At 42.3% G+C, this 27,946-nt stretch overlaps 1 protein-coding gene across 6 annotated transcripts in view; it reads left to right on the plus strand.

Annotated features, from left to right (window-relative positions):
- The first annotated feature begins 8,388 nt into the window (after positions 1–8,388).
- MCC (MCC regulator of WNT signaling pathway) overlaps positions 8,389–27,946 on the plus strand; it is a 238,735-nt gene continuing 219,177 nt past the window's right edge. For 2 of the 6 annotated variants that reach the window (XM_063424042.1, XM_063424043.1), the window contains exon 1: positions 8,389–9,904. In XM_063424042.1, the coding sequence (XP_063280112.1) occupies positions 9,540–9,904 (365 nt within the window). In that variant the 5' untranslated portion in view covers positions 8,389–9,539. Of the gene's footprint in view, positions 9,935–27,946 lie in introns of all 6 variants that reach the window. The other 4 variants (XM_063424041.1, XM_063424047.1, XM_063424046.1 and 1 more) reach the window with 4 other exon arrangements.

Genomic DNA, 27,946 nt, shown 5'->3' on the forward strand with positions numbered 1-27,946 from the left:
CAATGAACATCAACCAACCTACGCCCCGACTACGTGCAGCAAGCCATCCACACTGCTACGGCTGTTAAATCACCTCAAAGCAAGGACTGACTCTGGTCATTAGCACTTGAATACGGATGGAATGACTCTTTCAGGGCTTAATGTAAACACTCTTAATTGCTGGTGCTTAACAGAAACTACGGGGAAAGTATTTAAACTGAGTCCCTAAGCGGGCAAATTTGTGTACCCAGCTAGAGACAACAGACTGCCAGTCTCTGTGTCTCAGGGTCACCCTTGGCTATTTTCCCGGGAAAACTCTGTCAAGTAGGTATAGCTGTTTGTGGGGGTTTTGCTGCCTAAAATTCTGTGATTTGATTCCTATCCAAATTTTGTGATTTGAATTTTTAATAAACCAAATTATTGAATTTGGAAATAAATTGTCCTGGCATTTATAACATTAGAGATTAACAAGATTTATTTCTCTTTTCAGTTCCTTGATTACAAAAAAAGAAAAAGAATTCCAGTATGTAGGTTTTTTTCAAGCATCATAGTAAATTTATAACCAGACAGCTGTTAGTTGCTGTGATTATTAATGATCCCATCAAGTAAGTCATGTGTTTGCACACATTTAGGGAAGCAAGACTGATGTCAAATTATATCAAGAGTTTTTTGAATAAATTAACTGCAATAAAAATGAGCATCTCTTGCTTTACTGTACACTACTGTATACTGATACTGGGAAACTATCAATATACACTACTAAAAGTACAAAGTGTACAAAGTATACGACTGTATATACTGATAGTTCCCCAGACCTTTGGCTGCGGGTGTGGGCTCTATCGGGGTGATTGCCACCGCCCCATTTTTGTAGCCTCTCCTATCATCTACTGACACATAATTTCTTATTTATCAATCTTTTACACTTCCTTTACTCACTTCAATTTTTATTTATTTTTCAGACATCAAGGAAAAAGCATTTCAATCAGTTCTGTCCTCGTAAAACAACCTCTCTCTGGTCCTCACTTCCCTTACTGGAGAGCTTGGGCTGTTGAACTGCAGAGAAAATTGCAACGCTTCATTGGAGCCCAAGGCATCCATAGAGTTCAGCAATGGATCCAGAATGAAGTCTAGGAAGAGCGATTCCGAACGGAGTTAGATATGCTCCAGTTCTTCACACGGCTTTCTCCAGTACTCTTCACTCCTTAATTGAGAAACTCTAGTTTCCAGGGTGAGCAAATGACAGAGAACAGGAGGGAGAGTGGAATGATCCTGTGGTAACACATCTTCCTCTGTCTAGAACATGTTATAAAGGCAGCAGGGATCCCATGTCTTGTGAGCTTAGGAGTAGACTGAATGCAGAAAGGTTTCATACCTTGATTCATGTGTCTGCTGAAACTGGAACTGAGTGGAACTGATGCACACCCTGTCGAGATTTATTTATCCAAAATGTAATTTTCTGTTAGAAGACTGTTTCACTGAAATATTTTGACTAAAATAATACCAATTTTGCAGAAATTTTCTGCAGCACAGAACACTTTTAACTATCACAGTCATCAGTAGGCTGCAGAGAAAAGTTATTGAGGTTACCTCATTGTCACAGTCCACAAGAAGTCCATTTATCTTTACGTGTGCCCCCATTTTTTTTGACCAAAGTAGTATTTTGTTAACAGAGATCTAGCTTCAAATAACATACTTCGATAAAAAAATACTGGAAATATTCAATATTTTTATTTATATGTATATGCAAGAAATTAGGAAATTAATTTCTAATTTTCTGTATCCAATCTGTGTATTCCTGTAAGATCCAGGATTAGGAACCTGTTTGAGTAGCAGAGAAATTTAGCATATTTTTGGAAAAAAGGGCAAACCTGTTCTCATTTCTATTCATCATCATCACAAAAAAATACATCTCTAGAACAGTTTTACAAGGTGGTTGAGCATTTATAAAGGTGAACAATTGCATATCACTCTTGGGAGCAGGAGGAGAACAATCAGAAAAATTTGCCTCACCAAAAAATAAAAAGATACTTTCTTTTGAATATACCGTGTTAAGAGTTTTCAAACAGCTCTACTTGCTCAGAATTCCATAGTAAAGGCTGCACAAGACTTAAATTTTATTACAGTAAAGTTCAATAAACAAATATGGGCTTTATCTGAAGCAGACTGAAACACAGGATAATGTCTCCTTTGATACCACCAGGGACTGATTTTGATCATAATGTACATCAGAATCTTCAGTCTGAATACCTAAGCAGTGGCAGTAGTTAGAATAGCTAACTACCCCACCTATCGTACAGCAACATCCAAAATATGCATTTTGTAAGTTACATCATAGAAAATACAGTATGTTTTTAATTTCACTTCCCTAATTTAAAAAAAAAGTTTACATAAGAAATAATTTTTACTTAGCCCTTATATTACCTGGGCATGCTTTATATAGGCTAGGCACAGATTTAGATCTGAGCATATCCACATCTTAATAGCTTGGTATACATTTGCAAAGTCATGTTATGTGAGTGCCTGGTGGCCAAGCCAGCTCCACCCTGGTCCCATATCCCAGCCTGGCCATTGTTGTTCACAGGGAGGTATCTGATCCCTCGGCTAACCTGGCTGGGATAGCTGGGTGGGTCCCGGCTGCCAGGCTCTGCTGTGCCTTCCCATGCAGCCCCTGCAACCTCTGATTCCCCAGCCCCTTGAGATTTTGATTGTAATACTGATACAGCAAACCATGGATTGGGAACTGACCTGAGCTGCAGAGGATCCAGGCGATTAGAAATCATAAGTTAAATTGTATTACACATTCCCTACCATGCTAGTTACAGATTGTGTTATATTGACTCTGCTTGTAGAAATCCTGTGCCATTCTAATAATAAATTCCCTTCTATATCAATCATAACATCCTGTTAAGAAAACAAAATTTTAATTGTACCTATGGTTTAGTGCCATCCTCACTCTGCCAATATCCCCAAGAGAACCTGTCTGTGTTGGGTGACAGGGCCACTCAGATAACAGTGATATGTCTATTTATCAAGAACCTCATGGAGCAACAGGGAACTTTTTAGCAAGTGTGTGAAAAGGGCTGGATGTAGTATTTAGGAAATTGAAAGGGATGATGTTCTGGGCAGTTGGACTCTGGATGCTGAGCAAATTCTGCATGGCACACCCTGGCTACCTTGCTCAAAGGAATATTACTAAATTAAAACGTGCTGCTTGCAAATTAAGTTACTGTTTGTTTTGTTGGTGTGTTTTGAAAGAGATAATTTGAAAAATGCTATGGCTGAATGTTATCTAGAAAGAAGTTTTTCTCTTTTTTGGTCAGTTGATTTTGGTCATTTAGCAGCTTTTTCTGCTTGACTTAAGCTGTTTTCCACTGCAAAACCATTTATAGTTAAATTTAGAGCAGTTTACAGTGCTTTTCCTACTGTTCAACACCTAATTTGAGGTTGAATTGACTTTCAGAGATCACATGAACCTAAGTGTCCTGTTGATTTGGTGGTGAGTCTGAGAAGTCTGGCATCTCTGGAAATTAGGTGCCTCCTGCCTATCTTTCAGAGATGTCAGATTTTGGGTATATATATGTTGGAGATTAAGTGCAGCTAGTGCTACAGCACTGTTATTAACATTTGCATTGACTGTCTGGTATATGCTTATTTGCATTTAGAAATCAAGGCATTATGGAGAATTTATATTGTAAAGTATAGATTATTATTGACAAACTACAGATTCATTTAAACAAACTACAGATTCATAAGAAGACAAGCAAATGCCCAACAGATTGACAGTTAAAATCCACAGTCTTAAATAAAAAACATACAAGCTTTTAAAAGATTTCTTTTGAGAAAGATGAGGCATATTTTGATCCTCACAGCAGTACAGAACTCTCACTCCTTGCCCTCTCCTTCCATGTTCTCTCTTCACCACTTTATAGGCACCACATACCCCTTGTACCAGGGACATTTTAGGCAGAATTGTACTTTCTGCTGCACAGCATAGTGTGTGTTTTAAATGTGGGGGCTTTGTTGGGATGCATCCCTCCCTGGGTTCCCCAAGAAGAGAGAGAAAATGCAGGGGTTGAATTGAAGCCTTTGGAGAAATTAAAATACATTAAGTCATGTAAACATGAAGTAAAAGTTTAGGGTTTAGTTTTAAGTAAATATACTCTGAGTGCCTTAAGTGAAAAGAACAGGGCAAATGCCTTTATTAATATTCAGCTCTTCATTAAAGTGATCAGCTATTTATTTAAGTCATCAGTAGGATTGCAGAGTCCGATGTTCCCATAGGAATGGCTAGGAGTTCTCTCTGGGTCAGCCATCAGGGGACAGGGCAGATGAGCAGTCTGCTGCAGGGGTGTAAACTCAGCTCTTTACCCTGAGGGAAACCTTCCAGAGTTCCCCATTGTCTGTCACAGTCACTTGAGTGGACCCGCTCCCATTCCATTCAGACTCTTAATAGGTTATGGCAAGTCTTCAAACCAGGCCAGGGAGTGCGTCCACTCTTTGCTCGGCCAGGGCACCACCTGGATCTTTTCACTGTGTCCAGTCTTCCATTTTGGGGTACCTTTTATCCCCAAAGAACTCTCTCCCAGCGTGCTGTGTGTTTGTCTTATTTGCATATGCCCTCCTCGAGTAGGCAGCATGGGGGGGAAACTAGGTAAACTCCGATTACAGTAGGCACAGCTAGGACAATCACTTTGCTTTTACCATGCTAATGTAGGAATGCAGGACCGGCAGGGTGGCTGCTGCTCAGTCCTGCCAGGGATGGGGGTTGCCTGTCTCCTCGGGGACAGGGGCTGCGACATCAGACACAGCTCTCAGCCGGCCAGCGGGGTCGCCGCTTCCCGGGGGCAGCAGCCTCACCCCAGCTATTATGGGGTTCTCTGCAAAAGAGGAAAACCCCCCATTTTTCTAAAAAGCAGGGAGACAGCACAAATTGGGAGGAGGGTGGGGTTGCATTCTGAGCTCAGAGCTCTTTTAATATGCTAATAGGTGCTCTGTGCTTTCCTCTGGGGGATGGGGGACTGTCTCCCTATGGAGCTTAGAACAGAGAATTTGTTCATAACATTAAGAAGCTGTCAGCCAGAACAAGGTCCAGAGACCTAAGGCAGATAGTAGAACAATGCTCACAGTACTAGATACAACAGGTACAAATTTTATGTGAATGAGATAGAACTTTTTACTTTAATAAATATACTATATGATAGAGCTTTTAATGTTAATAGATATGCTATATGCGTAAGTTTTGTGTAAGGTCTGATACCATCTTTCACACTTTCTCATAGTGTTACATATTTTCAAAATTAGGTTTAGATTGGTGTTGAAAGAAAGCTTTAGAATTATGTCCTTAGCTGATTGGGTAACCTGTAGATAGGGATATGAACATACATTTATGATTTATGCATAAAAAGCCCTTGTTTCTGGGGCAATGGCATCAATTCATTGATCCTTCGATTAATTGGTCCAGTCTCTTCACCATTTACAACAAGAGAGAATGGGGCTCAGAACTTTGTCAGGTATTATATCGCTTGGGTTGCTGCTGGCGCTTTTGCTGTTGTGGTCGCTGCCACTGAGAATGCTACTTGGGAACGGGTCTTTCTCTCTCTGCACCAGGCAACTGCCTTTGTTCTGTGATCGGGACACTCTCTGTCCCTCTCTCCTGTGGGCCGGGAAACTGCCTCTGTTCTCGTGACCGGGACTCTCTGTAAGGCTGCTGGTTTTGCCCCGCTGGGATCCCAAGCCTCATAGATTTTAGTAAGACTACATAGAGATCTCTCTGCCTTCAGGACTGATGCATTTATATATTAAATAACTTTATATTAACCAGAAAAGGCTCTTGGCTTTTTAAGACCTTAAACCCATGAATAGCTCAACGTTAAACATAAAACATACAAACGTTTTAAAGATTTCTCTTGAGAAATATCAAGCCTATTTTGCTCCTCATGGCAGTATGGAACTCTGGCTCCTTGCCCTCCTTCCTTGTTCTCTCTTTGCAACCTTATAGGCACAACACACCCCTCACACCAGGGACACTTCAGGCAGAATTGTACTTTCTGCTGCACAGCATAGTTTTTGTTTTAAATGTGGGGGTTTTGCCATCTGAAATTCACATTCTTGGCTGTAGGAGTGATCTGTCACATAATTCACAGCAGGGGCAGGGATGTGGCTTTGGGTATTGCTTTCCAAGTGATGTGATGCATCTTTTTAAAAAATTAGATGGGCATCACGAGACAAGCCAGTAAGCTCAGCTGGTTTTACAGTCTTGCATGCCATACCACAGCTAGGATATCAGCTGTTCCTATCAGCAAGGAGGAACTGGTATGGGTGATTTGTTATCAGGGAAGGTCAGAAACCACCCCATCAGGTTTTCTTGGGACTGGTGCAGATCCAAAAAAGTTAACTACAGCTGATCCCCAGAAACCAAAGATAGCAGGAGAAATTCAATTCAAAAATTGAACTCAAAAACTCAAAAACTGTTCACAATGAGCAGGGAGAAGATAAGGAATGGGTGAATTTCTAATCCACAAAGCAAGTCCTTGTGTGAAACATGCAGCTAAGATGAGAACAAAAGGTAAAAATATTATCTAGATTAGAGGAGAAATGGGAGATTATTTTCAAAAAGGTGAGAACTGGCCAACTGTGAGGCTTAGCAGATAGCATCAGGATGGAGAGATTGTTCTTTGAGATTCTCACTGCTGTATTTTGGATCTGATCTTGCTCCATTGATACTGGTGGCTTTGTCAGGAAACACTGTTTTAGAACTCTAAAGAATCACAGAATATCGTAGGATGAAAGGGACGCATACGAATACATGGGGTCCAACTCCCTGTGGTTTCATTCTTAGAAAGAAGGAGTGCATGCTGTATTTGCAGAATGTGTGCAGTGATTCTTGTGTGTGGTATTGAACAGCTTGTCTCTGGGATCTGGCTGAAGAAAATGGTTTTGTGACTTCACATCTCCTCCGGTCCTCAGTGTAAACAAACAGCTGCAGTAATCAGCACATAATCATCCTGCCCAGGACTGAAAAAGTGTGCACTAAGACTAAGAGTCAGAGCACTGTAGGTCAGAAGGTGGAACATCTGAAAGGATAGTTGCAATGTTCTCTGATTTCAGTGCCTTAAAAGAGTGTGGAAGTGTGTTGGCTCCATACTACAGTGCCCTGGTCATCTAGCAAGAGTTAATGTGAGCAATGTAATTTGGAGATCTGCAGAGACCGAGACAATACAAGAGTGAGTGTATACATGCTTATACTTGCAAGTAGTTTTAGTTAAAAAAATGTCAGAAGGTCTCTTGACCTTGTATCAAGGTACAATAAATACGAACAATTAGAACTGCTGCCATCTTTAATAAATGTAAATCCAATTCCAAATTAATAAATGATTTTATTAATTTAAAAAAAATCAATGAACAGAATTTTGGGTAAGCCAACAGTCAAAGAATCAGTGTCAAGTCCCGAGATCGACATTGGGTGAACCTTAGCTGCTGCCTCTATTGCACCGTAGCTCCCCCTGTTCACACCTTCAGTTCTGTGAGTCCTGTTTATATACAGGTTTTTTAGTGGGTCAGAGCATTACTTCATGCTTTCTTTGTCCCTTCAGTTTTCTTTCATATTCATGGAGATTCATCCTCGCTGTGGAGTCGGTTGAATAGTTCTTCCCCTGGGAGAAGAATATTAAATAAGACTTCTGGGAACAGTGCATTGAGATGTGTGTTGCCAATGGTGGAGCAGTGTAAATTCGGTCGTTCCCCAGTTCCCAGCAGAGTCGTTTTTCAATTCCCGAATGTGCCTACCCCCAGTCTCGAATGATTTTTACCATTTATTTTAAAGGGCACAACTTGATTTATATTATACATACATTATAAACATGAATTATCCCACATCATTTATCACACATCAGTTAGTATACTTAAAAGGCACTGTGCAACAAATCTCATAACTTTGCTGAATTTCTATTTTCATTAATCCCTGTCAGCAATAAGGAAGATCAAGATATTTTGTGGCATGAACTTGATATCTTCAAAGATTTAATGAACAGAAGGATAATATCTGATACTATGAGAGAAATGTATGTCCTTAATAACAAGGTCTCCTTTTTTTCAAATAGAGAAATATGTTAGGAAAAAAATTAGTTGACCCAAATTAATCTCCGGGTGGAGTAAGAAGCATAATGCATATGTACATAATGCATATGTAAACCAAAATGCTGTTCTAGACTGTTTCAGAACACCTGTTTCTAGTAGAGATAAAACAGATTGGTGCTGGTGCTGTATCACTTCTTTTCACAGGAATAAGAATAAAAAGCATAAAACTGAATAAAACTTAATTAGGTATTGAGTATGGTGTCAAGGTCATTAAAGAAAGTGAAGAAGCTGTACTGTACAGGCACGATTTTATTTTTTTCATCTGGCCACATGATGTCTGCAAAGAAAACTACTTTTCTTTAAATGAAAAGGAGACCAACATACAGAGAAGGATATAGGCAACAAACATGTTGAGTTATAAATGTTATAAATGCCTATCTAATAGTCCAATTAAAATATAATTTGGTTTATTAAATGATCAAATTACAGAACTTCAGTAAAAGCCCTCAGTGGAGTTACATTGACGATGACACGGGAAAATCGTCAAAGGGTGAACTGGGATGCAGTATCCGGCACACTGCCGTCCCCTCAAAGTTCACAAATTTTCCTTGTTCGGGGCTCGGGTTTTATACACTTTATTTTGCCCCTGGCACTAGATTTCCCCATAGTCTCTTTGTTCGGGGGGCCAGTTATTTGAATTCATAGTTGTCTCCTGCCGGCTGAAAAGATTTTCCTCCAGTACTGCGAGGTGTCAATTTTGGGCTTCTTGTGGGTGAATGGAAACTGAAGTTTATGAATGGAGGGGCGCTCTTCTCCAGGGATCCGAGTGATGATGGTGCTCTGATGGCTCTGCTGCCCATGGGAGGAGAACTGATTTCTTATCTTAATGTGTCCTTCTTTCAGGTGCCAATCTCCTCATCTCCAGTTCCGGGCACCTTATTGTATCCCCCTGAATAGTAGTTACTAGGTGGTGCCACCTAGGAATGCTAATTCCATGGCTGACTGGAATTTAAGTTACAATTTATTTTATGTTTTACCAAACCATGATTTTATTATGTTATTATCCCCAAAAACCACGAATTAACCTGCTACATTTATTACATTGAGGGACAGAAAAACGAATTGTTGACTTCGCAGGTAAAATTTGATCAGTGGAAAGGAACTGGGTAGGACAAGAGGGGCTGCTGCTCTGCACTTCAGAATGCTTTTATCTGACTAGTACCCCATCACATAGTCTGGAGTGCAAACGCAGGGCTACAGAAAACACTGGCATTTGTTGGCTTCCACAGACCGGCCAAGGCCGCAGGCAAAGCAGCACCCCCCAGTGAGGGAGCCGGGCCCAGCCCAAGGAGAACAAGCGACTCTCGGGGCAGGTTTGGGTCGCCACACACTCAGCGGCCCCTGGCAGAGAGGGCAGCTGGTTCCGGGCCGGCGACACCGTCCTCTCACTTTCCTGGGTCCTGCCGTGATCCCGGCACCGGACGATGCCGTGGGCGGGTGGGAGTTCCAAGCCTCAGCCACCCTCCATCCTCGCTCCAAGCCCCGGTGGGGACACGGCCACGGGCAGTGGGTGCGGGGTTCGGCAGGGCTCCTGCCCGGCTTTATGCTGCCGCTCGCACTTTGCAAGCGCGGTGGGACCGCGAATCCCGGACGCCCGAGGCAGCCTCGCCTCCTCCACCGCCTCCTCCTCTTCCTCCTCCTCCTCCTGCGGAGCGGGGTGCATGATGGCGGCAGTGGAGGTAAGCAGCGCCAGCAGCAGCAGCACCGACTCCTCCAGCACGGGCGAAGAGGAGAGGATGAGGCGCCTCTTCCAAACCTGCGACGGCGATGGGGATGGCTTCATCAGCAGGTAGCGACAGCGGGAGGCGGCTCTTTGCTGGTACGGAGCCGTCCCGTCCTTCCCCTCGCCTCGCGTTCCCCGGCGCTCAACTTGTGGGCCAGTTGGAACAGTGGTGAGAGCTCCGCGGCTCCCTCCCCGCTGCCGCCGGCACTGGAGCCAGGGGCTCTAGTGGGGCTTCGGCACCGAGAGCTTCCCGGGACACCGGCCAAGTCTTGCCCGCAGCACTTCCACGTCCGCCGGGCTGAAAGGCGACGCCTCCTCTGATCCTGTATTTTATACTTCGTGCCCCGGGCAGGTGATTTCTGCAAGTAAACACACAAAAAGCCAGTAGTGGGTAATCTAGGAGAAAACTCGTACTGTTCTCCCGGATCCTATGATTTTGTTTGGGCAGTGCGTTTTAATCAGTATTATTGTTACATAGTTTCGTTTAAATTCCTCTGCTGGTCCTCAGAGAGTTTGAGGAGCGTCACCCAAGCTGATGGATTTTGGTGGGGAAGGGTGAGCTTGTACATTTGCAGTAGATAATTGGAAATAAGCCATAGTGGAATGCTTATGTGTCTGGAAGCACTGGCAATGTGTTTTGGTCGAGTTGGTTTTGTGGCAATGGTATTTCTGAGCTCATACACGATAATGCAAAAAATACTGAACTTCAAAAGGCAGGATTTGTCAGAGGTCACGGAAAGTTGCATTTACAAAATGAAACGTATGCTATTGCTTGCAATTAGTAAGTGCTTCTAGAGAACTGGTAGAGTGAGGGAATTTCTTCCGTCTGCCGTTTAACCTATAACCTACAAATATGACCCCACAGAAAGGCTAGGTAAACTTCAGTCCCCACTGCCATCTCTTTGGACCCAGAAAGTTGTTGAAAATGTGTAACAACTGGCAGTTACTTTAAAAATAAAGTTCAAGGGTTGTAATATTTCTTATCTAAACAGCTCCCTGAACACTCTCTCCCCTCCCAGTCTAATGATTATTTTGACAGTTGTGGTTTTGAAATATAAACTTTGAAAATGTGTACTTTCCAACCACTGTGCCAAGACTGCTTCTCTTTCCATTTGTTTACGGTCTTCATGGAAGTTTTTGTGATGTCTGAAAACTTGTGATGTTCCTGTAAAGTGTGCACTGTCTTCTCAGAACACACTTGCTCTTCTGTACTGTTGTGTTTTTCTACCATGTAAACTCTCTGTGTATTTATAATTTAAACACCTTACTTGGCAAATGTTAATGTTTTAGTGTTTCATACAGACAGTTGAGAGATGTTACCATGACTCAAGCTTCTAATTTCTGATTGACTAGTCCACATTCCCTACATTTTGTCCTAGATTTGTATTCTGTGTTCTTCAAAGTAGGTGTTTCGGAGGGTTGCTTGAACTACAGTGTTGAAAACGCCAGGATGTGTCTGAGTAAGGACACTGGATTTCATGAGGAAATGGCAATAAAGCCCAGGGCCTGGGTGGTGGTTCAGAATCCTTCAGGAGATGGTGACTTTATTGCTGAAGGTTGCTAATACCTTGTTTCATAAGGGAGTTGTGCCTTCGAGGCAGAACTGCTGTGGCCTTTATCAGAGAACATGGAGTTGTACATTACTGTATTCCTTTACATCTCTGTATGTGTGGCAAAGTAGTGAAGGAATATTTAAGAAGTTATCTTTGATGTGACTACTTCATTAGCTAGCCTAGGTGATGAATTGTATAAAGGGAATGCCTTTCTTTCTGTAGTTACTCAATTTTGCTTATAATCTCTTTTGTGGCAGTGGCTTATGCAGGAGACTCATCTAGTTGGGTTTGGATGTCTTTATAATATCTACCACCACAGTATTATAGACAATTCTGTCAGTTTTATGGACTCACAGTGTCCCTGTTAAAAGTACAGCCGCTGGGGATTTGTTACTGTTTAGAGCCCTAGTGTTTAGGTAACTGCATCTTTTTAATGTAACAAAATAATGACAAAAAAAGTTACAGCTGCTTTTACACTAAATTTCATCTTGCCATTTTCTGTGTAGATCGTCTGGCTTCTGTATCTGTCTGTTTGTTTGTTTGTAGGGTTTTTGTTTGTTTGTTTCATCGGGGCCTGTTGCTTAGTTTTCCTGTTCCTTCTTGCCTTGCTTCTTTGGACATTTCTGGAAGTGGAGATCAGAAGCTGACTTCTGCATGTCATGATGTCTTTCACAGCAGGTTAAACATGTAATAAATGCCCAGACATGTATATAAAGAGCTGAAAACACAGAAGCTAGCACTGTAAAATCATCTCCTTCATGTGTACTAGAACTAGACTTGGCTGTGATCTATGACCTATTACTAGCATGAGCTTCTTTTTAAAAACTAGCTTATTTTCAATGCAATGGGGCTGAAATTTGCAGTTTTGCAGCTGCTACTGAGTATAACTTTCATCTTTGAAAATTAGTATTCGTTCTATTTGCAGGCCTGAAGCTTCGTCAGTCATTTCTTTGCCTAGCACATGCAGCAGTTTGTGTGTAAGATTTCTTTTTTTCCAGTTCCAGAGCTGCTAAGGGAAAGAAGATCTTTATACTTGCAGCAAAGGCAGGCATTTTGTGTGTGTGTGTTTATTTAGTTCATATTGAAGGGGGAAAAGAGATGTTTGCATTCCTAATGAAATAACATGGTGTCTCAGCTGTGCAAATGCTTTGCCGTATATCAAACTGTAATAAAACTCTTCAAATAGTAGCAGGGAAGTATAGGCACAGATGGAGAGGAGAAGCATGTCCTGAGCTACTGATTGATTTTCAGGCTCTCACCTGAGATATTGGTTAATTTTCAGGCTCTAAATAGGATGATATCAACACACTAAAGCATAATTAAGGATGTACCATTGGTGGTTTTAATCCAGAAGACACTGAACTATTGGATATGAAATGCTAAACCAGTGTCTCTGAGCTTGCATTGACATGTGCATACTGAAATTTTGCAGCATCCAGCCAGAGAAAAGTGCTAGGAAAACACCAGAGTTATAACTTATAGTGTCAAACTGAAATGGCTTTTGATTCTTTTGAGGTTAATGTTTGTTACTTAATTGTTTTAATATCTTGCAAATGTTTGGCATTCTTCTGATGCCTCTGCAACTAGAGATAACTTCACAAAAACCAACTAACCAGCTAAAAAGTACCACCCACCTCTCCCCCGCCACATTGCCCCTATACCGTACCACCCCTCAAACTCAGTTGCAAAGCAATCTACAGTTAAGGCTGGATTCTGAATGCTTGAGATCAGCTGGATGAGCACTGCTAAGAGCAGAATGCAGCCTTAAACGTTGTTTACAGCACAACTTCAGTTTTGCAGCTGTAGCTGGATTGTGTTGTGATTAACAAATGGCTGTTAACTGAAAAAAACAGCAATTGCTTTCCTTTGTTTTATTCTGTTTACTTTGAAAGGTTTCAAAATCTGATGTTACATTTATGCACATTTTCAGTTTCACGGAGTTGGTGAATTGTGGAGGACGGTCCTTTGCTGCTTCTTTTTTTTTTTTCTTTGTTTTTGGTGCCGTCTGCATATGTAGCGTTGAATGCTGGGGTTTTATGGGTGACTGCATTAATATCTTCTTCTGAAACTTAATTGCCTTGTAGCTTTATCATATGTGGATTGTACTGAAATTCCATTTAGCACATAATGAATTTCATCTTCACTGCAGAAGTCACTAAATTGGTTTTTACTTTATTGTAACACTGCAAAGTGTAAAGGTAACTTTGAATCTGCAGGAAATACTTCTGCTTTAAAAAAAGAAGATATGAGCTGTGGAAATGGGTGAAGAAAAAATTAATTTCATTGTTAAGCTACAAATATGCTAGCTTTGCAATTTTAATTTTTCAGCATGGATTGAACTTTAGGATTTTGAAGATGTTTTAGGATTGTGAAGAAAAAAGGTAAAGCTAGTGTTTAGTTCAGCTAGAACTTTGTCATTATATTAACAATAATGGAATTAAGTTTTGTTTGAAAATGGTGTTGTCTGTGTACACAAATATTTTATTTACATTTTTACACTGGTCAGTGTCTTACAGAAGGTCTTGGTAAAAATAGAGTAAGATGTTAAAAACCCAGTAAACATACCAACTTTGGAATGAACTTATAATAGCCTTTTGAAAGAACATGCTGAATGACTGTCTTCTCTAGCCCTGCACAGAAGCAGTTAAAAGGAACTAGTTGGATTTGATTTGTTACCTGAGTAGTTTTAGTGGTACATGGCTTTGGTAGAGGCTTTCTAGTCTCTGCAGGGCATTCTGTGCAGGTTGAAAGCAGTATCAAGAACAAGCTGTAGAGAATACTCAAATGTCAGCAGGCTAGGGAGTGATAGTCTTTTATCCAACAAGCAAAAGGTTTATAAAAGGTCAACTCTAACAGAACAGGTGGAAATAAAAAATCGCCTTTGAAGTCTTGTGAGAGAAGTAATATTTATTCTGTTGATTTTGCAGCTACTGGGATTTCAAATTTCAAAAGAAGTTTGATCCCAGTACTGTACAGTCCTAAGTCTGGTCTCAATCCAGCTGTCTAACAAAGAGACGTCATTTAGAAGCAGTCTGGAAAATGTCAGCTATATTTGGACAAAGCTTTGCTTTGGACAAAGTCCTTGCCTTCAGTCTGGCTCTTCATATACCTGGGCTGTTCTTATAATGAAGCTAAAAAAGTTAAGACCTCAATACAGGATTTTGTTCTCACTTGAGGTCTGGACTATTTGCTCTGTGTTTTCTTTAAATCAGCTCAGTTTTAGAAATTCCAGGGGGAAAAAATTCCAAATCTCCAAAACCCCCAAACCACTCCTCCAAACCTTGGTAAAATGTACTGTGTCCTTGCATTACTGCTTTAGTTTGTATTGAAAACAGTTTCAGCTCCCAGATTCTGTTCCTAGACTTAATTTTAGTCTTCATCCATCTCCATTAGGAGGCTGTCACAGGATTTGTGATCCATGTAACTGAAGGATTACTTTTATATGGATACAGCACAATATTTACTCTATGCCAAGTAAAAGGGTGACTGGAAGCACTGTGCTATTTCTCATATGATTGTAGTCTGTTTTTTCTGTTTCTCCTGGGACTTGCCTTAGCCACTACTTCCACAGATGTATAGAATTTTGTGGGGTTTTAGTCCAGGTTTGTCTTCCACGGGTCCTCTTGGAGCATCATAACTAAAAAAGGAATAAGTTATAGGGAAAGCCAAGAGCTGGATGTATATGAAAAGCCAGAGAGACATGCTTAGTTCAGGATGAAGAAAAAGGTATCCCCTTTGTTAAATATTGTGTCTAGAACATACACCAAGAATCAACATTCATTAAGGGCTATAGTTGGTTCTCGCCCAATTTAAGGGATTAGTATCATGTGTATGTTAAGAGAAGTTTTATTGATGTATAGTTATGTTATTGTGATTTGCTCTTTACATAGTCTCCTTTTTCCCCTCCCTCTTGCATTGTTGTCCTTGGATGGCCTTGGTAGTCAGGGCACTTGAGGGGAGGGCAGGCTTGTTACTAGGAGGCACAGCATGGCAAGACCTGACCTCCAATCAAGTTGCAAGAAAGTAGTCTCCACCAATGGACAGCAAAGAAGAGTAGACTGATGGACTTCGGGAAGAGTTAAGTGTTTTTACAACACCACATCTGTAAAAAGGCGAGCAGCCATTTTGTGGTTGAGCACATGGTGGTTTAGTCTTGTGCTCCCAGCGCTGTAATTTTTTGCTTATTCAGTCATTTTGTTATATTTGGTAAAGGTTTAATAAACCTTTGAAATTTTAAAGTGAACAGTCATTTCTCACATATTTCAATTTTTGTATTTCTTACAACTGCAACACAGTCAAAGTCAAAACTTGAATTTTCTGAACATATTATGTTTTTTAATTGGTTAGTAGTCCTTATGTAAACATCTGATGCCTGAAGGGTGTTTAAGCTGGAGCTGCTAAAGTTTTCAAGTTAGTGAAGTTACTTAGCATGTTTTATATATTGCTTTTTTCTTTCCAAAGAGGAAAGAAAAAAGCAATATATAAAACATGCTATTACTAGGCTGGTAAAAGGGACTCAAGTATATATCTCAGGCTTGCTGTTACACGGTATTACTGTATTTTCTTTCCTAGGACCTTGTTGTCCATGTAGATTGTACTGGGGAAAAACTGATCAAACAGTAATTCACTTGAAAATACTAATGTCAACTTTTTTGATCCTTTTGAAAGTTACCATCCAGCTGGCTTCTAAGCAGTGAAGTTGTTATATTTATTAATTTTGTTACTGATTTTTATTTTTATTGAGATTATTGCAAATGCCATTTAGTTATTACTGTAAGAGAAGTTAATCACTCTTTAAAATCAGTAATTTTAAAGTCAGTAATTTCCCTTTCGTGATTAAAAAAAAAAAGGAATTGTTTAACTGGGATTTTATTTGCCTTATGTTTCCTTGGATTTCTTGTTGGCAATTCTGAAAGATTAACTTCACAAATATGCTCTGTTACTTTCTTCCCAAGGGTGATAGGGAGCTCAGGCCCTCATAAAATGGTTTGGTGCTTGGTCTTTCTAGCAATTCCATAGCCCTGGGTTTATAACATAGGAACCAGTGGTAGCTGTTCTAGCAGTATGACTGGGACTACAGTAAACCCTTCGTTTTGTTTAGCTCATGTGTGATTGGATCTTCCATTTACAGCAGACAAGGGAGTTGGCAGCCTCTTTAGTCACTGCTGGTTAGCTTGTGTTCCTAGGGAGCAACGTTCTGTATGATTTAAGAATTAATTTGCCAAAACCTATAGCTTGAAATTCATGGATGGGTTGACTGTGTTGGGAGGCACTTGAATGAGAGGAGAGTTCTTCCAGTTAACTCCTTGTATTTATTTGTATTTATTGTTTGAGGGTGCCACATGCAAGTACTTTGCTGTTAGTTATGGATGGATTATAAAATTATTTTTAAATCCTCTTTGTCTCTGATTGCTGGGGTAGCCTAGAGATTACCTGATACTGATTGAAGCAGCAGGTTTTGATTGGGAATAAAGAATATCACAAAATACTTGGGCACCTGGCCTTTCTTGCGAATATGCACCCTTAAGCTGTGCAGCTGCACTTCTTACGCAATGAACCGTGAATAGCTAGTGGAGGGTTTCATGATTTTTTAAGACAGCCTGTTCTGCCAGATGATGTTCTGCTGTGTATGGTCCTGAATTTTCACTCTGTCTGTACTAGAATTTGTTTAAAGAATTGCCTTAGCTGTACACTAGCTCTCTAAGAAATATTTCTTTGCAGCATGGCCAGTTTATTATAGTTGTGACTTTTAATCTGGCTATGTGACTTTTAATGTTGGCACAAGGTGGTGGAGAGGGGGTAAGGAATGAGCTTGAGGGTTAGTTGTGATGTCTCTGTTTTATGTCCACTTGATATTTTAACACCCTTCACTCCAAATGATCTGAACTAAGAAATTGCACTGAAAGTTAATTCATTTTCAGAAGTGTAAAAGGACAACAGAGATCTTATTGAGACTGGTATCAGCTGGTAGATGAAAGACATTAACAAAGCTCATGTTGTGCTTAATTGAGTGTTGTCCAAAGGATGGTCTTCAAATGGCATCTGAAGGAAAAGTTATGCTGTGAATACACGGCCTTTCAAATCCAGTTGGATTTTTACTTATTTTTACTGTGAATGTTCACAAGCATCTTTTAGAATAACTAGTCCATATGTGGAATTCATCCTAGTATCACTGATTGAGAGATAGAGACATTCCAGGTTCTGATCAGAAGCCAAATTTATTGAGCATGCAAGGCATTTATGTAGGGTTTTTCTTGTATGGCATTTATATAGGGTGCTACTTTTGGTAGCAATTTTTCATTGGTTATACATTCTTTATGACATCAGTTACTTGGTAATCATTACGAAGTTTCAAGTTTCAATGTGTTTCTTGGTCATTTCTACTCCAGGGATCAGTTATTTGTCTGTCTCTCCCCATTCGTCTGTTTGCTCAATCAGGCCTAAGATATCAGGCTGCTTTATCAGTTCCATTGTGCTCTCTGTCTTATTTCCAATATCCTAATGCAGTGACTTTTGCATTCATTAACCTGTGTTAATTAACATCACCGTAATCTTTAGTTGTAATCAGCATATTCAATGTTTCCTTTCTTCTGTGAGGTTTTCTGCGCTAGTACTTTTTAAATTTTAATAGAAAAGAACAGTATTTATGTAGTATTAGTGGTTATTTGATTAAATCCCTTATGTAATTTTTGAGGGTAAGTCAGGTAGCAGAGACCAGACCATTGCTGAATGAAAACTGTCCTCCTGGTAGTTCCTAATGACATGGAAGAGTCTGTAGGTTGAATTGCTACTGTGTGTTAACAGTATATTTGAAACCAGTGGACAGCACAAAAGAAGGCATAGAACAGCAGATTGACAAATCTGCTTCTCTCTTGACAGGTGGATCTTTGTTTGCCTCCAGTGGTGCAGTCTGCAGAGATGGGACCCTTAGCCAAAAGGGGGACACCCTGTCCTCGCAGGTTGAGAGATGCAGTTTGTGCTATCAGTATAGAGTAGGTGATCAGAGCACAAGTTTAAGCTATTTCTAGTGAGTAGAATATGCATTTGTTGCGTCATCTGTGAAATACATTTTTGTTCTGAGAAGTACCTGCTGCAGGCTGCATGTCTTGTCGAGATCTAGTGTGAAATGGGGGAGAGACACACACAGACACGCCAAGGTGGGGAGAGAACCGTCCCCTGCTTCCCCAGAGGAAGGAGTGGGGATGTAGGCTGCATGCTTGGAATAGTATTGTAGGAGGCAGCCCAGGTAGGACAGAGCTGTGAAGCTGAAGCTCAGATGTTTGAGATATGAATAAGGCATATGGGGTTTTGGGTCTGGCTGATTGTTAACCCTGTCTTTTTCCTGATGATCCGGTGTTGTGGATCTGGATCAGGTTGCAAGTTAGTTGTGAACAGGCACTGAAACATGCAGAGATTGAAACTGGCAGGGAATTTCAAGTGTAAAATTGTTCCACCGTATGGAAACAGTTTTCAAAAAGTGACAGAAAAACCAGAGAAAGAGTACCCAAGAGAGGGAGTCAGTGAACTGCTGATGACACTTAAGAAGTGTGAGATTTTTGTTTTGTTTTGCTTTCTGTATGGAAAATAACACATGTAGTGAGATTGTTCATGCAAATAGGACTTGTAACAAATACTTTAGATCGGAGAGGGAAGAAAGAAGTTGAAGAGTGTCTGCATTTGTTTTAATTAGTTGTACTTGGAAATTTTGATGTAATAATCCTAAAAACAGCCTCAGAATTATTTTTCATTCTTTTTCCCTGAGCTCTTCTAAAAGATACAGAAGATACAAAAGATACAGAAGATGGGGAAAGATAAAATATGCTGCTTTTCTTTAAAAGTGTGTTGAGATGGGGGTTAGTCAACAGGCAAATTGCTGAATATAGATTTGTTAAGAAAAAGTTAGGTTGAACCCATCTAATCTAGATCTAGTGGCAGCAGTTTGTGGGAGTGAAACAAGAGTGCCTGTCCATTTTAAGGCTTTTGATATTGTTTTATGATGCTTGTAGGCAAGCCAAAGAACTAGACTAAGAGAGATTTTAGTTTGGGGTTTTTTTTCCGAGCTATACTTGAAGCTCATTAGACACCTGTGCGTTTGACAAATAAAATACTGTATCAAATTGAAATCAGAAGGATGGCTGGACAAGATCATAAGAGCATTATTAAGGATTAATGATCTGGATGACATGATAATGGGTAAACTCTCTTAAATCTGAGATGGCATCAAGGAAAATTGGAGACTTGCTGTGGGATAATAAGTCACAGTTGATGTTGCCAGATGAAGCTATAGCTTGAAAAAAATCAAGTGACATAAAGCAGGGATAAGCAGACAATAGCACATTTGGTGGTACACATACAGAATGTGTGCTTGATGAAAAACTTTATGAGATTAATAGTGGTTCTCAAGTTAAACTTGAATTAACAGAATTGTGCTGTTTCATGACAGGACTTCTGCTTTGAGCTTTTAGTCTCTTTTCATGTATGCTTTTTATGTCTGCTTTAAGCCGGTGTCTAGTTCTGTGTGCTGTTATCCATTCAGTTGGTGGCTAATTTAGAGAAAAACAAAAGGAGCTTATGGAAGTTGATTAGAGAAACAAAAACTGGGGTTCTTTAGTCAAAAGAAGGTGGAAAGTCTGATTACAGGCTATAAATATGTAAAGACTGCTTTTCTTACTCACTGGGATGGCAGAAAACAGTGTTAGCTTCCTGTTTGAAGTAGTGTGCTGGTTTGAAAGCAAAACCGGTGAGACTCCAAGTCAGAAATACAATTTAATAGAGAGAGAACAAACAACAAGAAAGATAAAATAAAATAAAAATAAGGCAAATGCAATAGTACAAAGGACCACTGACAGTCATAATGCAAACCTGACACCCTGTTGGTCAGAGTGTTGGAAGCAGCCTGAAGTAAGTCCTCCCAGAGTGACAGCTGTGGCTCCGTTGAAGTAGAGATGATCCTCAAGAAAGGGTCCAGTGGTCCTCTGGGAATCCAGTGGAAACAGTCTCTCTTGGTGTTTGGGATTGCTGGTTTTATCCCAGTGGAAAGGCTTTGGCTCCTCCCACTGGGTGGAGCATCTTACAATGGAATGAAGTAATGTTATCAGTCATGTGAGAGATCTTAAATGGCCCATTCACAGGTGATGTTCCTGAGAGGAGGATGGGTGGAGGAAGAGATAAGAAGGCACTGCCTTATCTGGTGTTATCAGTTGTCCCATTAACAGAAGGCATCTGCCCTCTTTCTCCCCCTAGAGTTACAAGAGATAAGGAACAATATCTCGCAACCGACTTTAACAGATGACAATAGAATACACATTTTTTGTTTACATTTTTCAACCCAGAACAAGTAGCAATCTGAATTGTATCTGGGAAAATTGAAAATAGTAAATTTGCAGAAGAGAACTGTGAAGTGCTAGAACAGAGCACACATGGAGGTTGTGGCATTCTTAAAAAGCAGCTCAGACACCTATCCATGAGTGATTACACTTTTTTGAGTCTGGTATGTTTTCTACACTGGTAGGACTTAATTGCCTTTTCCACTGTTCAAGAGTTTGTCTGCTGAGTTAAACTATTTGTCTCTTGTGCTTATAATCAGGCAAACGTGCAAGATCCCATATAGTGCCGTATAAACTTCCACTATACAGAACTCAGTGGTAATGGAATAAATACCCCTTTTGGGACTGCAGTCTTGTCTAGTGACCTTTTTTACCCAATTTCTTTCAGGTTTTCACTTTGCTTTAATTCCTTCATATTTGGGGACAAATACAGATAAAAGACCTATAAAAAGATCAAACGTCAGTCAATGCTCTTATGTCTTGCTACGTTTTCATGTAGTGTGAAAAAAACTGCATGAATTCCCTTCCTGATCCCAATGAGATGTTAAAACTGAAGCTTCAGTGTGAATTTTGAGATCCCAGTATCAACAGTATTGCTGCTCAGCATTTTAACAAGCTTGCCCAGCTGATGTGCCTGTTCTCCATCCCATCCTGCCTCACATTATTCATGCCCTGCCAAACACATCAGCTTCACTGAAAATGGCTCGTTTACAACTATTGCCTACACTATATTTGATACACAGAAAATAGAGAGCACTGAGGCAGCCATAAGGAAATGGAACTTCACATTAAAAGTGAACAAAATGAGTGTTACTGCATATCTTATACTTTCATTTAAAAAGGGTTGATTAATACTAGTACATACTCTGGCACTAGGAACTAAACACAAAGAAAATACTCTTGAAACAAAGTGCATTTTGTTTAGCAATACAGAGAGTATTTCAAATATACATGTAGTAATTATATCATAAGGTAGAGCTATCCACAAAACTGGGCCTCAGACCAGGCCTCAGACCAGGCCTCAGGCCTGGTCTAGCAGGCCTCAGTACGTTCCACATACGCAGCACAAATAACCTTATCTGTTACTGGAAATGTGTTAAGGTAGTGGTGCTGCTAGCATGGAATAGTTACTGGGAAGACACGGCTACTTTAAACTGCAATAGTTTACATACTTCTGTATGTCCACTGCCTATCACAGTGCACCTGCTAACTGTAAACTATTCACTCTGTATAAAACCCGACATCTTGCGGAATAAAGGAGGAGTGCTTGGAACCATATTGGTGTGGACGCACGTCATTCTAGCCCCCGATCTACCAGGGCTCCGCCTTTATAGTAAAAATTGTTTACACATCAATTTATCAATTGTTTCATGTATGAATAGCAGTGATGGTCATGAATGCAGTTTAGTAAACTGACATGAGAACTGCAGACCTTTTTTTCTGTCAATAACTTTCAGGCAGGTATATTGTTTCAGGAAACTTGTGGTTCTTCGTTCTTTGCCCTTTTGTAAGGACATCCAGGTTGCATCAGGTGGAAAATTCCAGCAGTTCTGAAGCTGTCCTCATTATTCCTTCAGAAGCTGTCAGTCTTGCCTTACCACTTCCTTTAAAAGATAATGTGGAAATGCTGACTGGATCAGGATGATCTCTACCTGATAAAGTAATAGTTTCCATCAAAATTAAACCATCAAAATTGGTAATAATTGAGGAAACTGGAGAGTAAAAAATAACCTCTTAAATATTTCTATTTGAAAAAGTCTGTGGAAATGTAATTGTTTAGATTATGACAAATTTATGACAATTTAGACCTGTTTCCAGGTCTAAATTCATTAGATGGACAGAAATTTCTTTTTTGTGGTTGTTCCTGGTTCTAGAAATTATTTCTTCAAGAAAGCATACTAAGTAAGAACTGCTGTGGGTGTTTGTCCTCTTTCCTAGTCTACCAGACTGTTCTATCTGCTAATGAACTTCTTGAACAGTTTTCTTCTCTTCTGTAAAGTCAAGACATCTATCAGGCCTTGGGTGGACCACAAAACTACATAAATTTTCCATCCAGCACTTCATATCGGTGAGGACATTCATGTTTTTATTCATGTTTTGCAGACAGCAGTGGACATTGTCTTTTAGTCTGGTAATCTTCTGAAGTGCTCTCTGTAGTTGGGTGCTAACCTTGAGATGCCTTTTTTGCCAAAGATCATAGTGTCATAGAGGGCTTCTGTGATACACATTCACTGTGATTTCTGCTTTTTTGGTATTTCAGATGACTTTGGAATTATTGTGCATTACTTTTGTTCATACAGATTAAGAAATAAGCATTTTGATACAGCCTGCCTCATGATGCTTGGAGCCTCTTTATCACCGTGGGGCCTAACCAGAAATGAGACTCGGGAGACAGATCTTGGTTCATCGGGCATGCAGGGCAGGAAGACCCCATTTATTTACAAAAACCCAGTTTTATACATTTCCTATGAGACCTGTGGATTGGAGGATGGAATTCCCACCTCCCACCTGTTGCCTTCGATATGAGGCAATGGCGACCTGGTTTCAAAGAGTCAGCACGGCAGCTCGACGTCCTCGAGCTACTCGGTCCATTCACACGCTTACACCAATTTGGTGGACGGCAAATGGCGGTTTATTGTATTACACATGGGGTTAAATAGTCTACAGGGTCTTCTACTATGTCAGTGGGAGGGCAAAGGATCTAAAGGTCAGTGGTTGGTGGGAAGCTAATGGGGCTAGGAGGGGCCACCACCGAAGGGACGGGGGGAGGGTCCTTATCTTCCCGTGACATCACGTGATCTTCCGAGCGCCTGTCCCTAGCTATCACCCACACATCTCCCCCCCCTTTTTCACAAAAAAAAAAATGAGGTAGTTAGAGGCATTGGAGAAAAGGGGTACAAGGTAGTAACTTGATAAAAAAAAGAAGGGGTTTGGAAAACTTGAGTAAATTCTGCGAGGCTGACTAGGCAGAACTTTGCAACTGGCAGTGTTCACAGTTTGGTTTACAACAATTGTTGCTGTCCTACAAATAGAATGTTGGCCCGTTCTAGGCGTGTTTGAATAAATGTGACTAGCTTGTTTAACAGGCATGGTCCAATGGCGAGAGCTAAGAGTAACATTGCCAGTGGACCTATCAATGTGGAAATTAGGGTGGTGAGCCATGGCGATTGATTGAACCAGGACTCGAACCAGCCCTGTTGGGCTTCCCTGTCTTTCTTTCTCTGAGCCAGTCTATCTCGGAGTTCTGCCATGGAGTCTCTAACGACTCCTGTATGATCAGCATAAAAGCAACATTCTTCTTTCAAGGCGGCACACAAGCCTCCTTGTTGCATGAACAGGAGGTCCAGTCCCCGCCTGTTCTGCAGGACGACTTCTGAAAGTGAGGAAACCGATTTCTCCAGGAAGGAGATGGATTTCTCGATCCTCTGCAAGTCCTCGTCGATAGTCACTTGTAATTGAGAAAGTCCTTGGTGTTGGGTCACGAGGGCTGAGACACCTGTGGCTGTACCGGCTGCTCCCAGGCCGAGCAGCATCGCGATGGTTACCCCTGTTATTATCTCTCGCTTGTGGAGCCGGCCCGGTTCCTCAGAAAGTTGACACACCTCCTCGTCTGAGCGGTACAAGACCCTAGGAACAATCAGAACTTGGATACAAAAATCATCAGAGTCATTGAATTTGGCCAGGGACACACAAGGACTCACCCCAGACCGTTGACAAACCCACATTCCGGATGCAGCTGGGATCACCCACTTATTGATCTTCTTGTCAGGTTTGACAACTTCGGTGCAAACATTTCCCTTCTGCTTGGCTAAAGTTGCACTGCCAAAGCATTTTCCCTGACCCGTGACTTGACTCAAGGTGATTCCTCTGCGGGGAGTGTCCCACCTGCACTGGTGGGGGACATCAGCTGTGGAATAACTGAATGGGATGTTTAGAGCAACTCCTTCATAGAAAGGAGGTTTAACATCGTAACAGAGCCAGCATGGATTGGTTAGGTTTGGGTTGGATTCATTCAGAGATGAAAAGGTAGCTTCTAGCACGCGGAAAATGGGATTCGGGTCAGACACGGCTAAGCGGTCTATCTGAAAGGCATCTGCATAGCTGGTCGGGGTATTGGTGACCTTTGTGGGCAAAGATTTGGGGTGGATTGTGCTTTTCCTTTTTAGTGAGTCTCTAATAACTTCCTTGGGTCCGACCGCTCGGGGCACTGGCGGCTGGAGCCTGATAATTTGTACATTTACCCACTCTTTTGGTAACTGGAGGACTACTGTCCACGTCCTGCCTGTGGCCCAGCTAGGGTGGTCTGGTTGTAAAACAGTTATGTTATAATCAGTGCATGTCCGGCGTGCAGGGTCCTGATAATAGTTTCGATAGAACCCTGACCTGAAGAAGGGTTTGTTACAGCCGGTGGGTACCCAGGAGAACTGTAAGAATTTATCGGGTTCCTGTGGGTCCCACCCATATCCTGATGGTCTGGCATCTGTAACAATGGTTTCACAGCCCCAGTAACCACAGTGGCCCCACCCCAGGTAGTTGCAGTACCTTTTCCCTGGGTTGGAGGCTGGGCACCAGTAGGCCATGTACATGTGCATGAGGTGTGGGGCGTGGCGGTCTATCTTTGGTCGCCCCGGGAACAGATCGGTGATGTGGAACACAAAGGATGGGGTGCCCGGTGTGGTGATTTCTTTGAGCACCTTGTCATTTGAAAGGTGTTTCATGACCCACCTGAATGGTTGATGAGGATAATAGTCTGGGCTGGCTTGCATTCTGGCAACCAGCCCCAATAGCAAAATCATACAAAAGCATCGTTGTTGCCTGGGTCTCACCGGCGTGGGACACTTGGGTGCTCTCGGTTCGTTCCTTTTCTCTGGGGCTGGAATGCACACTTTACGGGGGTGCCTCGCAAGCATGTCCTGTAAACAGAAACTCACAGTTTTCATTAGTCTCATTCTGAAGATCAGGCTTGATTGACTTAAGTGGACACCACCTGATTCTTCCCTCTCTTTTGACAGCCGCGTACCCTCTCCCCGTGAGTACCAACTTCCAGCCCCGTTCCCATTCACCTAGCTCATTTCTGATCACAACCTGCGGGCCCTCCTCTAATGCTTGGGTGGCCCAGTGTTTTTGAGCAGGACTGTTTGCTTCATCTCCCCATGGGAATTGATTCAGCGCTAGCAGGGCAGTTGCTAGCAGCCGTGCCTGGTCCCCTGGGGGAATGACATTGGTGAAACCCTCTGACTTCGCCAGCACCTCTATTCTGGTTTTGAGGGTTTGGTTTGCTCGCTCCACTATGGCCTGACCTGTAGAATTGTATGGGATGCCCTGCACTAGAGTGATGCCCCACTTTGAGGCGAATTCTTGCGCAGGTTTGGAGGTAAAATTTGTACCATTGTCGGTTTTAATTTGCTTGGGGATACCAAGCCATGCCATGGCGGTCAGCCAGTGCTGAATTGTGGCCTTAGAGTTTGTTTTGGGGTGTTGTGTGGCTACAATCATTCTGCTGTAAGTGTCCACTGTCACTGCCAGCCATGCTCGAGGCTTCAGCAGTTGACATAAGGTGAAGTCCGACTGCCAGATTTCAGAGGCCTTGAGACCTCTTGGGTTGACCCCACTGGTCCACAGGGGTGACTTCTGACAATGAGGGCAGGTGGCCACTACATGTTTTGCGTCAGCTGTCGAGATCCTGCATCTCTTTGCCAACGCTTTGGCTCCGATGTGGAGTGACTCATGCAGATGACGAGCTTCCTGCAGTGTCCACACTCCCTTCGCTGCGGCGCCTGCTTTGTCGTTGCAGGTCTGGAAGAGGCCCTTGACTGGGTTGTGGCTGTTGACATGAATGACAGACACGGTGCCCTGTCGTGAAGAGAGTGCTTCTTCAAGCATTGAGGCCGCTGCAGATGTTGACACACCTGGCCCTGACATGGCCAGGCAGAGCCTTGCCACAAATATAGAGTCTGTCACGATGTTAAGGTGTTCGTCTTGGAAGAGTCCGCACGCCAAGACCACAGCTGCTGCTTCCAGTTGTTGCACTGACAGTGTGGGGTCTCATGCTTTGACACAATGCCACTGTTCTCCTGTCTGCCACACTGCCGCTGCCGTGGAAGTCGTGGAAGAGGCGTCTGTGAAGACCGTCGGTCCTGGCAGTGGTCGGTCCATGACCTTTGGTGGCATATCGATGTCAACAATGGTCAATAGTTGAGTCCAAGGTGGTCTGGAGGCGTAGCAGATTTCTCCTCCGAAGCCAGTGAGGGCAAGGGCCAGGTGCTCCGACGTGGTGGTTGATTCTGTGGTCAGTTGCTTGCGGAAGGGAAGGTGGATTCTTGTCGGTTCGGTTCCCAGGTGCTTCAGGGCGAGTTTCCTGCCTTTCATGATGATGTTGGCAACACATTCGACTCCCGGGGAAAATGCACGAGCTGGTCTTCCGAGGACCACCCACTGGATCGGCTGGGCCTTCTCAGAGGGTCCTTGGGCCAGTGCTCCCACTCCTCCCTTCTGTGTAAAGTGGACGTATAGATCAAGGGGCACGCCTGGGTTCCACCTGGCGAGTGTGCCAGTAGACATCTGATGTTCGATGAAGTCGAGGGAGCTCGCTGCTTGTGGCGTCAGCTCCTTTGGTTCCCAGGGGTGCTTTCCTTTCAGGAGGTCATACAGGGGGTCCATGACCTCGGGAGGGATTAGGATGATGTTGCGAAGCCACTGAAGAGATCCTACGAGTCGCTGCATGTCATGGAGCGTCTTGATGTCTCGGCAGACCTTCACCTTGGGAGGCGTCACATAGGAGTTTGTAATCCCCACTCCCAGGAAGGTCACGCAGGGTCCTCTCTTGATCTTTGCGCTCGCAATCTCAAAGCCGTTTGCCTGGAGAGTCTCTGTGATTGTGGACACTAACTGATCCACCTGGCTGGCTGATGGTGCAGCGATGAGGACGTCGTCCATGTACTGAATGATGGTTGCAGCAGGGTGGGAATGTCGGACTGGCATCAGTGCTCTGTCCACGGTGATTTGGCATACCGTGGGGCTGTCCACAAAACCCTGTGGTAGCATGCGCCATTGGAAACGGAGGCTGGGTCGCTCGCCATTCGGGAACACAACAGAAAAGGCAAACCGTTCCTTGTCCTCAGGGTGCAGAGGTATTGAAAAGAAACAGTCTTTGATGTCCAGCACTGCACATGGCTGCCCTTGGGGAATGGCTGAGTTCATGGGCAGCAGTGTCTGAACAGGACCCATAG

The sequence above is a fragment of the Prinia subflava genome, chromosome Z (assembly GCF_021018805.1).
Source record: "Prinia subflava isolate CZ2003 ecotype Zambia chromosome Z, Cam_Psub_1.2, whole genome shotgun sequence".
Taxonomy (NCBI): Eukaryota; Metazoa; Chordata; class Aves; order Passeriformes; family Cisticolidae; genus Prinia; species Prinia subflava.